We start from the raw sequence: 13285 nt of genomic DNA, 5'->3' as shown, positions 1-13285 counted from the left end.
TTGTATCTGTGCCCTTTACGTTCAATGTTACTCTGCTAAGTAGCTCAAATGAAATTATGAAAACTAGGAGAAATGACTTTAATATAACACACACAAAATTAAATTAAATTGAAATTTAAAAAAAGTATTATGCATCATCATATAAAAGCGGAAATTATTTTGTTCAGAAAATAAAATAAAGATATTGAATAGCCTAAAATAAACAGCAGATCGAGCCCTATATAACACACCATTAACCCACATTTTTAAAACCGTACGTTTAAATGTACGTTAAACATGAGAGAGAGATACTCTCGTTGTTTCGATTATAAAAACATTTTCAAATCAAAGTGCATCAAATAAAATGAGTATTTGTAAAAATGTGAAACTGTTAAAAACCAATTATAATATGAAAGTCTGTCGTGTTACTATTTAATGGTTCGATATCGTTATCCGAGTCAGGAACTATAAATATGCTCATCTTACTACTGGGAGAACAATGTCCCTGCATTTAAACCTAGTTTTGTGAGAGGATTAAAAGATACAACAGGGAAAGGAAGTCGTGGTTGTTTTTTTCTTCCCTGCTCTCGTCGTATTTCCCTTTTCGTTTCATGAATATTAAAAAACTCGTTATTAAAATAAGAACCACTTTAACCCTAGAGTAGCATCCAGTAAAGTTTTAGAGCATGCAGTTCAATTACATGCTTTGAACATATTTAGATCTTACTGGTCGCCGAACGATCGTTCTGCATGCTGATAAACGCGCATTCAGGTTGCTGTTAGGTCACTTAGCAGTTACGAGACGTCACTGTGTTTTTGCTTAATGGCATCCCGTAACATCGGCGCTCATGGGGACAGGAAATAGGTATCAGAGTGCAGACAGAGTGAATTTTTTGCAGAATTAAGCATTCGTTTTTATGTTGTGCATATATCTGGTAATAATGCACTTGACTTCCCGTTTTGTATTATAGGGCAATAGTGCGAAGCGTGTTAAAATCTAATTTACTGCACTCTAGAAACTACTTTAATTTCGAAATATCTTTAAAACTAATGATAACAGGTTTGACAAGTATTATTTTACTTATAGCATTATTTCACGAACATCCAGTAACGCACTTGTATATATTTGATGACATCTCTGAGACCTTACTAAGACAAACATAAATCAGAGTTTAAATTCCTGAAAATGTTTACCGCGTCAATTTTATATTGCTGATGACTGTATTCAACTTTTCATTTTCTATTTTAAGATATTTGTATTTTCCCTCAATGCTAAACAAGATAATTGGAAGCTTTACGATTGGGACAAAGTCAAGACAGTTGTGATGGCCGGTTATTTTGACATACAACTGGTTTGTTGGGCACATAAGTTCGGCGCAAGGGCTGTCATTATCAATCGGTAAGTTTTGCCATTTTGAAACATTATACTTTAAGCAAAATATTTACTGTATCCAGTTTGTATTTTTATTTACTGGCATTTTTGACTACACTTACGGAAACAATAAACGGATATGTTTGTATATTTTTATTAACAAAATTGACTTTTAAATGCTATTTATTTTTGATGAGGAGGCTTGTGAAATATATTTATAAATATATTAGCGATTTTAAGTGTCAAGTTTATTTCAATAATCTAATAGTGAATTATCGAAATATTCTGCTATTTCAAGTAGGAATTTAACCCTTTAGTAAAGATTTTGTGTATTCGTCATTAGCCCATAAGGAAATATTTCAACACACAATAATTGTATTGAAGATTTTATTTTTATTTCTTTCTTGAAAAATAAAACATGACCAAATGTTAATCATGATTAAACAATACAGGAGAAGTTGAGACATCTGTGCTTCCTAACCAAACTGCTCGATCACAGTGGGTACAAAAACAGTTAGATTTTGTAGATAAGAATTACCTTGACGGAATCAACTTTGACTACGAGCGTGCAATATTATATAATCAGACTCAACTTCGCAATGGATACACAGATCTTGTGAGGGAAACAAGACAAGCTTTTAGAGAAAAGTTCCCATCTTCTATGGTAAAGTATCTTTTCCTTAGCAAGTTAAAAACTAAACATTATCCTGTTTAAAATGTAAATACCATTTTATATGATCACCAAAATTTATTTTCTTTTTCTTGAACACAAGGAGCATCTGTGACTGGGTGGTTTAGGCATTTGACTAAAAACAATTTGCCCCTCAATATGCGCAATGCACCAATGCTCGAATGCACAATAATTCTTCGATCTATATCAAAGTTGTAAGAAGTTCTTCCATCAAGCTAGACATGCTAGCAAATTTTAACTATTGTGAAGTAAATAGATATTTTTTACAGCTTCTATTATATTTTTACCATAACAGCATTGCGGCTAATAATATTTCAAACGCAAAATCAGAACAGAATAATTGTACATCATTCAATTAAGTTAAACTTCAATTGGAAATGCACATTTTCGTTTCGTATAAAATTAAAGACATTATGTATAGTTGTAACAAACTTAATATTCGGTAGTCTAAGAGTTAAAAATCTTTTAGTACGAAAACGTAGTATAAGCTAGACATTTTAACATATCTGCCGGTTCAAAACTTCAATAAAGATCTTTTATGATCAATGATTAATTATATAAAAGGGTTTTTCTACATTAAGACGTGATTCAAAAAAAAATATAATGAACGCATTTATTCATGAATAAACCAGTCTGTTACTTAAACAGAAAGATTAATTGGTCGGCTTTATTGTGACATCCAAAAATACCAGACATTTTTCAAAATAACTGTTATTTTTCAAAATCACTCTGTTATTTTAATAGCCCAATGACATCTCCCACTATCACCATGACTTTTGTAACATTTGGTATCATTACCGTGGATATTTAGACCGATGCATAAACAATAGCTGTCACCAATATTTAATTAGGCAGACATATAACAAATATATAGTAATAATCTCACCGAGTCTCCTGATGCACCCTCATGCCATGTCGTTATTTAGAATATCCATAAACATAAAAACCTTTTACACAAATTACCATAACTAGCTTCATTTGCATTTACATCACTGTCGTATGAGGCTAACATAATTTCAAAAAAAAAAGAACATGAACCATTCTTTTGAGGGAAAATAGCTAAATATCCTTTGGTATTGCGAATATATGCTTGAAGTGATTTCTAGTCTAAATAGACAACATACTGTTTCTATGGGTGCTCACTAAGATATAGTTGGTGTCAAAAGAAACACCAACATATTATCATATAATTATTTATTATAATTATACATAATTATAAAAGTGAATACTGATCAGCCAGAGATAACTAGAAAAGAAATTCCTCTGTAGTTTCTTGGGTCAGAAATTGAAATGCTTTTACTAAAATAATAATATTTTATGATAGTGATGTTGGAATCATGCAATGCTTCTTCTTTTACTGATATTGCGATCCTTGTTTAACTTGTCTATTTGTCTCTTTTTTAACTTTAAGATTAGTGTTGATGTGGCGTGGTCTCCTGCTGGAATAGATTCACGTTACTACGACTTTGTGGGACTATCAGAAGCTTCGGACTATTTCTTTGTTATGGCAATACGACGAACAAAGCCAAATACTAGGTGAATGTATTGCTTATGCCAATAGCGGATTATATATAGAACAATGGAAGGTATGAATTTTTTGTGAAAATCTTACGATGACCTTATATTTATAACTAAAAAATGAAACAACTACTACTCAAATGTTGATGATCATTCACGCTAAACTGTTCACATTTTCTCACAAATGGTTATTCCAGTTATTGATGAAAACCTTTGAAAAATGATCTCCCCATAAAATAAATCTTTCGCACGTAATGGAAAAGGTTAGGACAGTACACCTAATCTATATGCATAGAAAATGTACTGTAGACAGTTTATAAGAATTGCCAAATGGATGAAATTGAACGCTTAGTTAGTTGTTACTTGTCAGTGTTATAGTAAACATTCTGTTATTATTCTGATGAGGTATTATACATGTTTATTATATTTCTGATAACAGGCGTTAATGAATACTTAGAAATTGGAATACCGTCTGACAAGCTTATTCTGGGAGTGCCTTGGTACGGCTACTATTACCCATGCTTGACATTAACCAAGGTATGATTTTATCATTTGTCATATCATTTTTTTGTTTCATTTCTTTCTTCGCTAATTCAATCACAAACAAGATGCAAACTTTAAAACAAAGAAGCATATAATATGTCGACACAAGATTCTTGTCGACAAAAGATCCTTTGTCATATCAAATGCGTTTGTTTATGTTGACCTCCACATTGTTTGATGACGACACTGTTATATTATATAATTATTCCTTCATCATAGTTCAAAAAGTAAGAGAAATCTTGAAAAGGCGAGATCCCTCGAAAGAAATAAAAATATACATGTAATTTAAAATTGCAGTTTTTATTGAATATGTTCCTGAGTGCAATATCTATCAAGCCTCAAAGCGCTAGACAAAGCAAACTTAGAAACATTTATCTTTAATTCATCAGCATGTGTAATAATATTTCAGGATGACAAATGCTATTTAAAGAAGGTTCCATTTCGTGGTGTTAACTGCAGTGATGCAGCGGGACGTCAGTTGAATTACTACACTATAATACAGCTACAGTAACTAAAAAACTCTACAAGTGGACGTATATTTGAAAAATCTACAATGAAACCTTACTTTAATTACAAGGTACACTTCCATAACGTTATAACATTTTATGCGACTGTTAAAATAACGAAAATGCAATGACATCATTTGTATCTGATATAACTTATTTCTTTTATTTGATAAATGACAACGACTCCTGTATTTTGCAAATGCGATGTACCTTATATAGATATAGTATTGATTGGGGAAACTGCTGATCAAAATCACATATTTATGTTTACATTTTGCTACCTTTATGAAGAATAATTTCACATTCAGCACTACTATATCCAGGTGATGTGCATTGTAACACCGCACTTTGGGGTCAAACGCACTTTGGGGTCAAAATCGAGAAATTGACCCCAAAGTGCGTTGATATGCTACATATCAACGCACTTTGGGTTCCAGTTGTCTAAAGATATCATCTTGAGTTCTGCTTAAATACTGAATACTGACTTATTTTCGCTCTACATTGAAATATTTGAGGTTGAGTTTAAGATGGCGGTGGCATAAAAGTGACATTTGCATGTTTTGTTTTTAGTTTTGTATACATATTTTATTTTAGTTTTGCATACACATTTTTCAGTTTTGCATACATACTATTTTTGTTTTGCATTCATATTTTATTTTTGTTTTTCGTACATATTTTTTTCGTATATATCTTAGCCAATCAAAACAGCCTTTACATCTCATAACAGCCCATAGTTGAGTATTAAACTAGCACAGTGGTTTGGTCACATTTCGGCCTTTTTTTGGAATCGGCCCAGTCGTTTTCGGCCGGGCAAGTCTGGTTTCGGCCGAACCTTCTCGACCCATTTTTTAAATTATATGTATTTTATATAATTATTGTTTTTTATTATTATATACTATTATATTAGTGTCTATTTTGAAAGAGCTGTTGATTGGTGATCAGTTATTATTCCATGAATATGCACCACTCTACCCCACGCCCTGAGAATAGCGGGGGTGGGGGCATTGACTTTAGAACAAGCCGACCAGTGGTAAAATCTTCGACCTGCGGGGGATACTAAGATAATAACATTCCTGCCTTATGCCCCGGAACAGCACAAACCTCAAAACACGATTCTTTTTAACCCGCACTCCCCGGGGGCAAGGGAGGTGGTTACAAATAACTGGTGTATTACAATTATGCACAATAAAAGATCTAAATAGGTCCTTATATTCCACTGATTTAGAAAAAAATGCTTAAAGCTTTGAGGATTTTTATGAAACTTGGGTCAATTCTTTTGCACATCCAGATAATGTGCAGAACTTATATGCCAGGTGTGCCGGCTCAAGGTCGGAGGTCACACCTACAGGTCAAAGGATAAAGACTTGGGTTTCTTGTCCGCTCCTAATCTCCTAAACCCCATGAAGGATTTTTGGCACCTTGTGACAACAAATGTTAACCACATCAAGATCATATGCAGAACTCTCTTTGGGTTACCGCGGACTATATATTTATATATATACTAAAAGTGTTGTTATTTTTTGATACCTCCAAAAAATGAAAAAGTTGCATATGGGGTACTGTAATTTACTGATGGTGAAGTGTTTAAAAATGGTGGTTTACAAATGGCGTAATTATCCAAACCTCTACTTTGCAAATGGCGTCATGTAAAAATATGTAAGAAAAAAAACAACAATAAAATATGTACAAAAAATAAAATAAAATATGTATGCAAAACTAAAATAAAATATGTATACAACTAAAAAAGAATATGTATGCAAAACTAAAATAAAATATGTATGCAAACTAAAAAAGAATATGTATGCAAAACTAAAAAAGAGTATGTATTCAAAACAAAAAAATATGTACGACAAACAAACAAAAATATGTACGAAAAACAAAACAAGAGTATCAAAAAAATGCAAAAATCACTATTATGCCACCGTTCAAAATACTCTAGTACAGAAATTGTGTATTCCTAGAATTAAAAGATGCTGCGAAAAATGTCCCGTTCTGTCATTCATTTACTTGATAACTTTTGGAGCCATATTGAGCCCCATTTTAAATATGTTGGGAATGAAATAAAATGCAGTTAATATTTTTTTTTCCAAAGAACTATAAATATACTCTATAGCAATGTTCTGGTGAAACATCAAGTTTTTCGATCGAACTATAAATAGTGATTTTTACAAATACATTATTAAGCTTATCAACAAACTTAAGGGTTTTTGTAAGCTCCGTAACAACCGTTCATCAGAGGCTTTTTAATGGGAAATCTTACATACTTCTTTAGAAAGAGCAAACAAGAATTTTATAATGTTAAAATAATGGTATCAGAGAAATGTAAGATGCTTGTTACCTGAATAAAATAGCAGTAAATGTGAAATTATTTGTCATAAAAGTAGTCAAAACACTGTAGTATTTGACTTCCATATAAAATACTAATTCTATATAACTGTACTCATCATTGCCAAAAAGCAACAGATGAAAAAGATGGTTCAGGTAATTGGCCAATGTGTATTTTTGGATAATATAGAAGAACATCAAAATAAAAAGCTTTTAAGAAAAACAAATAAAAGCATAATGGGTCTTTAAAACGTTATTTTTAATCCTCGGGGGATCGATACCCCACAATCCCCTCTATTCCTCCAGTGAGAATTTTACATTATTCTGAAGCTCCGCTCTTAATGTGCGACTACTTAAATAGTTGATATTTTTAGTACTGCCTGTACGGACTACTACTTAAAGCCGCATCTACACCTAGTCAAGTTTCTTATATGTCACATTTAGCTAAATAAATGGTTCTTTTCACATATTATCAGGCACATTTTTACTGAAATGTCTTACTTACTAAGATTTCCCTGAATTTATACCTTTGGCTATGCTAAGACTATCATATTTCGATAAAATGTGTAAATAAAAACCGGGAAAATAATGCATTTAGCTAAAAACAATGGAATTAATGAAAGGTGTACATTCATTTAAAATAAATGGAAAATTTGAGAAAAAATAAAATATTTTAAGCTTATTAATTGATACAAATTCTTTATTTGGTGATTTATTTGGTGAAAGTTCTTCACTTACTAAGCAAGACCATTTAAATCCCTATTGATTCTACTATAATTCAGGGTACATGTTTTGTGTCTATTTAATACCTTTATTTTTTTGTTTACCATTGGCTTTGACTACAATATATTATCTAAAACATAATGAACATAAATTTTCTATGACCCCAAAGTGCGGTCGTTTGCATGATGTTAAAAAATGCATATGTACCTGTTTAACGCACTTTGGGGTCGAAATTGGACCCCAAAGTGCGTAACGCACTCTGGGGTCGGACCCCAAAGTACGTAACGCACTTTGGGGTCGGACCCCAAAGTGCGTTTGACCCCAAAGTGCGGTGTTACAGTGCATCTGACATGCTCTTAGACCATTAATTTAACGTTATAAAGCTCATATTTAGCTTATTTTAGAACATACAGTGTATTTATTCCTTTCAGACGCATAAAGTGTCTTTAATTAGAGTATAATATTAAATACGTTACATTATGTGGTGATCAATGATTTTGCTTGCAACTCATTTAGTGTATCTAATTTACTTGCATTTTAGAATATTTCGTCAGGCATTATGCATCAGATACGTTATGACGATCCACAAAGTTTAGGATATAAATATACGTTTGCAATAGATGAAAACTTGCGAGGTGTAGGGATGTGGAACACGAAGTGTGTGAATTACACAAGCGGAAAACATGATGACATCATTGCTGTGAAAGAAATGTGGGACGCTCTACCAGATTACGAAAAATAACACCTGCAGACAATTATGAAGTGTACTGAAATAATCATCAATGAAATTAAATATACATTTTGACATTGTTATTTACTAATTAAAATTATTGATAATTTGTTGATAGATGTTTCGTATAATGTTTATCAACTGATCAACTGATATTTATTTTGATGTTTGGTCTATATAAACCATCGGCTAAATGTACGGTTTGAAGCGTTATATGGTTGTCAAATCATGAAATGATAATTGTTATTCAAACTTTGTTACACTACCTCACTTTAAAAAGAAAATACATAGCACTGATATTTGGATTTCAATAAATAGTACATAAATCTACATATGTATGAGTATAAAAATATAGAAATAAAATGTTTATTTCGGAAGCAAGCGTACTCTTTAATAAAAACTGCTGACATTGTAGATATACCATATTTTAATTGATTGTACGTATCAAACTTCATTAATAGAGAGAGTGTATTCACTCCTTCAATAGCAAGAATAGAGACAAATAATATCAAAAACACCAAACAATTTAGTGTTGACAATTTAGTGTTGACATCATGATCGACGGCAATTAAAACCATCGTTGATGTACTTTAACGTAAACTATACGAACTTTTACCTATACACATCTTATTTTATTTGATTACATACTCTCAACTTAAACAATCGACACGATTTAAATGTTTACAGATTTAAAGAGATTTTTTAGAAATTTCTTACCGCATGCAATAATAGAATTTTCATTTTGCATAAAGTCCTTGTTTCACAAGATATTGATTGTAACAAAACGCATCAATATATGAATTCAAAATCAGTTATTCAATTTAAGCATATTTTAGCGTGTTCGATAACCTCCCTTTACTACATATTTGCTTATCTGGATTGGTTTATTTTTAGCAGAATATCGATCGTGTAAAGATATTTCAACTATCTTTCTTGTAATAGATTATGAAACCGAAAATGGACAAATTCTTTTTAATGTAAATCTGTGTCAAGGAAAATGGCTGCCATTTCGGGAAATGAGATGGAAAATCTTTCGGATGAAACTTTTAAATTGTTATGTTCACCCTGTAAACATAAAGGGAAGAATAAAGAAGCGGACAAATACTGTACCGACTGTCATGATTATTACTGCTCAGAGTGTGTGAAATTACATGAAGATTTTCCAGCTCTTTCCGGACATAATATCCTAGATAAAAGTCAAGTTCAACAAGAAACAAGGGTAGGTTTACCTGTAGCACCAACGGAAAAATGCCAGAGACACAGGTTTAAACCTGTTGATATGTATTGTCGAAATCATGATGACGTTGGTTGTTCCACATGTATGGCAGTAGATCACAGGTATAGATATTTTATATACTTTAACTTTAAATAAGATATAATTTATAGTATTAGAATATTCTTATTAAACTGAATGACTAAACAGTGCTTGATTTTTGTTTGATCAGACATAAAATTGTAACGGGCAAGTGACGCTTTATTTAAATTCATCAAGATTTACGCCTGTAGTAAAATAGCTATGTAAAGATATTTACACTGTCAAGTCAATCGCACCTAAAGATCATAACAAAACCTGAAACGTAACAGGACATGCTTTTGTTTTCCGTTTTAAAAACGTATTGTTTGGTGAAAAGAAATTTAAATAATAGCACAAAAGCAAACAAATATACAAACAAATCATTACACGAATTTTCTATTTAATGCATTTGTATTTCTCAAAGAATGCAATTATTTTATTGTTATTACCATAGGCACTCAGTTTTGCAAAATTGCACGTCAAGGATTTATGAAATAAATATTACTAGATTTTATATATAATACAGTGGATAAAACATTTCGCTTCCAGTACAAATAAGAACGTCTCTTTTCAACCTCAAATGACTTTTTTATGATGTTGATGTTGTTTTCTTTCTTGTTTGTTATTGTTTCTGGTTCTGTGAAATTTTACTTTATTTAAAGATTAGTTAAATTTTGATTACAGTATTATTTCATGATAAAAATAGAGTAAAATGTCTTATGATGGATGCTACTGTTTACAACAAATTTGTACATGTACAAGGAGATAGCGTGCTGATATACTAAATATAACTATCTGATAATGGTTAGTGTGTAATGTACAATTAAATTACATTTAAATCTAAGATTTATAGCACTTTAATGGCATATTTTATCTATTATTTGTCCTGATGAAGATCATGTTTGATCGAAACTAGTAGACTGTAATAAATTATTTCAACCTATAAGGTGGTGACGTGTGGTTTCTCTTTGTCCTCCACTACCTCTAGTTTATTTTAAATCTAAGATGTATGAAGATATGGCAGCGCTTGAAATTTAAAAACTTGACAAAATATGGCGTTGTTTAAAACATAGTGTTTAACTAATGCAAAACTTTAAAATTGGGGATATTTCTTCATAAACACCCTTTTTTACTTTTCATACACAGGTCATGCAACGATATCTTCGATGTTCCAGAATTTGTTCAAATGAACCATTCACAAGCAAAGACAAAGAAAACACTTGAAGATCTAAACGTAGAAAATGTCAATTTGAAGAAAATGCTAGAAACTCGTATACATGAGAGGGAGCGTTTGATGAACGACAAACAAAAAGCACTGCTAAAATTGAAAGATTTCAGAAGGGAAATTGAGATGAAACTGGATAAGCATGAGCAAACAAGTATCGAACAAATTGAGAGCAAATGCAATGCCATTGCTGAGAAAATTAATGCAGAAATAAAGGTCTTAGAAACTGCCCAGAAAGATGTTGAACATGCTGAGGATAGAATGGTGTCATGTGATGCTGATTTAAATATATCTCAAGCCTTGGTCTCTTCTAAAATCGGTAAACGAGCTATTGGTGCTGCCATAAAATGTCGAGAAGAAAAGGCAACTGTAAAGCATGTTATAGATTTCGAGTTCAAGAGAAATGAAAAGATATTGACCTGCCTGAATGAAACGGAAAATCTTGGTATTATATTTCAGTCAAACGAAATCTACAAAGTAAAGAAGAAGAGAACATTTAATGTTAGACATCAATCTGACACACAAACATGTGATATATACAGTGCATGTGAACTTGGTGATGGGTCTATAATTATTGCTGATAGCAGCAATAAGAAATTGAAACGTATTGACAGCAAATTCACTAACAAAGATGTTTGTGAATTACCAGTATGCCCATATCAGATTTGTACAGTCAATACACATGATGTAGCTGCCATACGTACCACTGGAAAAACTGTATATTTTGTTTCTTTCGCCAAAGAACCAAGACGAACTAAAGAAATACACATTGATCATGAAAGTTATGGTATTGCGTATGCGTTGTCCAATTTATACATCGCTGATCCTTCTACAACTGTTTTCGTTTACGACATGAATGGAAAAAAGCTTCAACAATTCAGAAACGATCAGACAGGGCAGCCTTTGTTCAAAAGTATCTACAGCATGACTGTAAGTACTGATGGTAGCAGGATCTATGTTGCTGATTACACATTTGGAATCGTTGCTCTTAAAAAGGATGGTACACTACAGGGAAAGTATAACTGTGATGAACTCAGTCATGTAAGACGCGTCTGTATGACTGAAAATGGCAATATTCTTGCCAGTGGATATGACAATAATTGTATTTTACAGTTCACTAAGGATGGGGAGAAGTTGGGAATTGTTTTGTCCTCAGATGATACAAAAGGAGAATGTCGATCTATATTATATCATCATAAGATGAATGAGATTGTAGTTGGTCGACTAGGTGACACTATCGGCATCTACGAACTCATTTGAAAACATCAGGTACGTGTGATAGACTGTCGAATGGTGAAATGTTTTGTATTTTTAAAACTATTTGACATATACTGTGTAAATTAATTTTGTCAGGAAAATATTTAGCAGTTATTTATTTTGTAGCACAAAATGTTGTGTCAATAGACTCCAACACTGTTGTTTATTTTAAGAAAATTAAGACAATATAACTTTAAGTTTAAACAATATCTTTTTCAAAGTGTACAACAAATTAAATATGCATAAGAAGTATACCTTACTGCTAACATTACGGAATATTTACGGTGATATGTCAGAACCTTTTTGCACAGTTGGGTCTTAATATATATATAGATTTCCGTAAATAACGCGACAAAACTAGCGAAAATAGTTGTTATGCCATTAAGTGCACAAATATTTGACATAAATATGTTGATAATTATTTTTTTATGATAGTTCCAAGTTTCGACTGTCTGAGCTTCTTATCAACAATAAATGTAAATTTTAAAAGTAAAATAAGGTCTTCAGCAGGATATCCACGGGATGAAGAAAGTATCACGTACTGACAAATCATAACACTTACATTAAAAGTATTACTGTAACAGTAATTTGATCACATGAAATACATTTTATATCATGGACTATATATTTAAGGTAAGATATACAATCATGTGATACCAATAAAGAAAATTAAAGAACTACACATGTACCTTTATGGTTTAAACTTTAATGTAAAAATTTAAAAAAAAAGAATAAATTTTATGCAGATTTAAAAACATGATAATTACAATACCTGTATGGCATATATTTTTAACGTATATGTATATGTTGGTAAAGAATGTCATATTTTGTTTTTAAATTTGTAATGTTGTAAATTAACTTCACTAAATTATATTCATTCCTTTCATTCAACTGGCAAAAAAGAAGTCTGAAATGGAACAATTATACAAAAAGATTTCTACAGAGATATAAGTACTTGTTGAGTTAACTACTATAACAAAGGCATACTTTTCATAAAAAATTGAAACGATACATTCGTAGATTTTCTTCGAGAAAAATGTCTTTTTAACTCGATATTTTAATTATTTGGTAATTGAACCAATTTTGGTATAGAGTAAAACACAAAAGCAATTAAAATTGTGT

The 13285-nt window shown here is 31.4% G+C and overlaps 1 protein-coding gene and 1 long non-coding RNA gene across 3 annotated transcripts; both read left to right on the top strand.

Annotated features, from left to right (window-relative positions):
* Window positions 1–969: 969 nt before the first annotated feature.
* On the top strand, window positions 970–8337 carry LOC132732373 (uncharacterized). Of its 2 annotated transcripts, XR_009626021.1 has the most exons (5): window positions 970–1378; window positions 1804–2015; window positions 3454–4097; window positions 4513–4680; window positions 8199–8337. It is a non-coding gene; the product is annotated as an uncharacterized LOC132732373 (long non-coding RNA). The 2 variants fall into 2 exon arrangements; XR_009626020.1 differs by lacking the exon at window positions 970–1378 and having other exon boundaries at window positions 1587–2015.
* Window positions 8338–9208: 871 nt separating this feature from the next.
* On the top strand, window positions 9209–12876 carry LOC132732375 (uncharacterized). Its single transcript, XM_060718784.1, has 2 exons — window positions 9209–9725; window positions 10828–12876. The coding sequence occupies exons 1-2, from the start codon at window positions 9385–9387 to the stop codon at window positions 12164–12166; spliced, it is 1680 nt and encodes a 559-aa protein (XP_060574767.1). The 5' UTR covers window positions 9209–9384; the 3' UTR covers window positions 12167–12876.
* The last annotated feature ends 409 nt before the right edge of the window (window positions 12877–13285 follow it).

Source organism: Ruditapes philippinarum, unplaced genomic scaffold (assembly GCF_026571515.1).
Source record: "Ruditapes philippinarum isolate M1 unplaced genomic scaffold, ASM2657151v2 ctg4195_1_1_1_1, whole genome shotgun sequence".
Classification (NCBI taxonomy): Eukaryota; Metazoa; Mollusca; class Bivalvia; order Venerida; family Veneridae; genus Ruditapes; species Ruditapes philippinarum.
This window is presented reverse-complemented; position numbering and strand designations above follow the sequence as displayed.

Coding starts and splice junctions, on each gene's coding strand:
- LOC132732375 (XM_060718784.1), top strand. CDS start 9,385: ATGGCTGCCATTTCGGGAAATGAGATGGAAAATCTTTCGGATGAAACT. Junction 9,726..10,827: donor TGTATGGCAGTAGATCACAG/GTATAGATATTT, acceptor TTTCATACACAG/GTCATGCAACGATATCTTCG.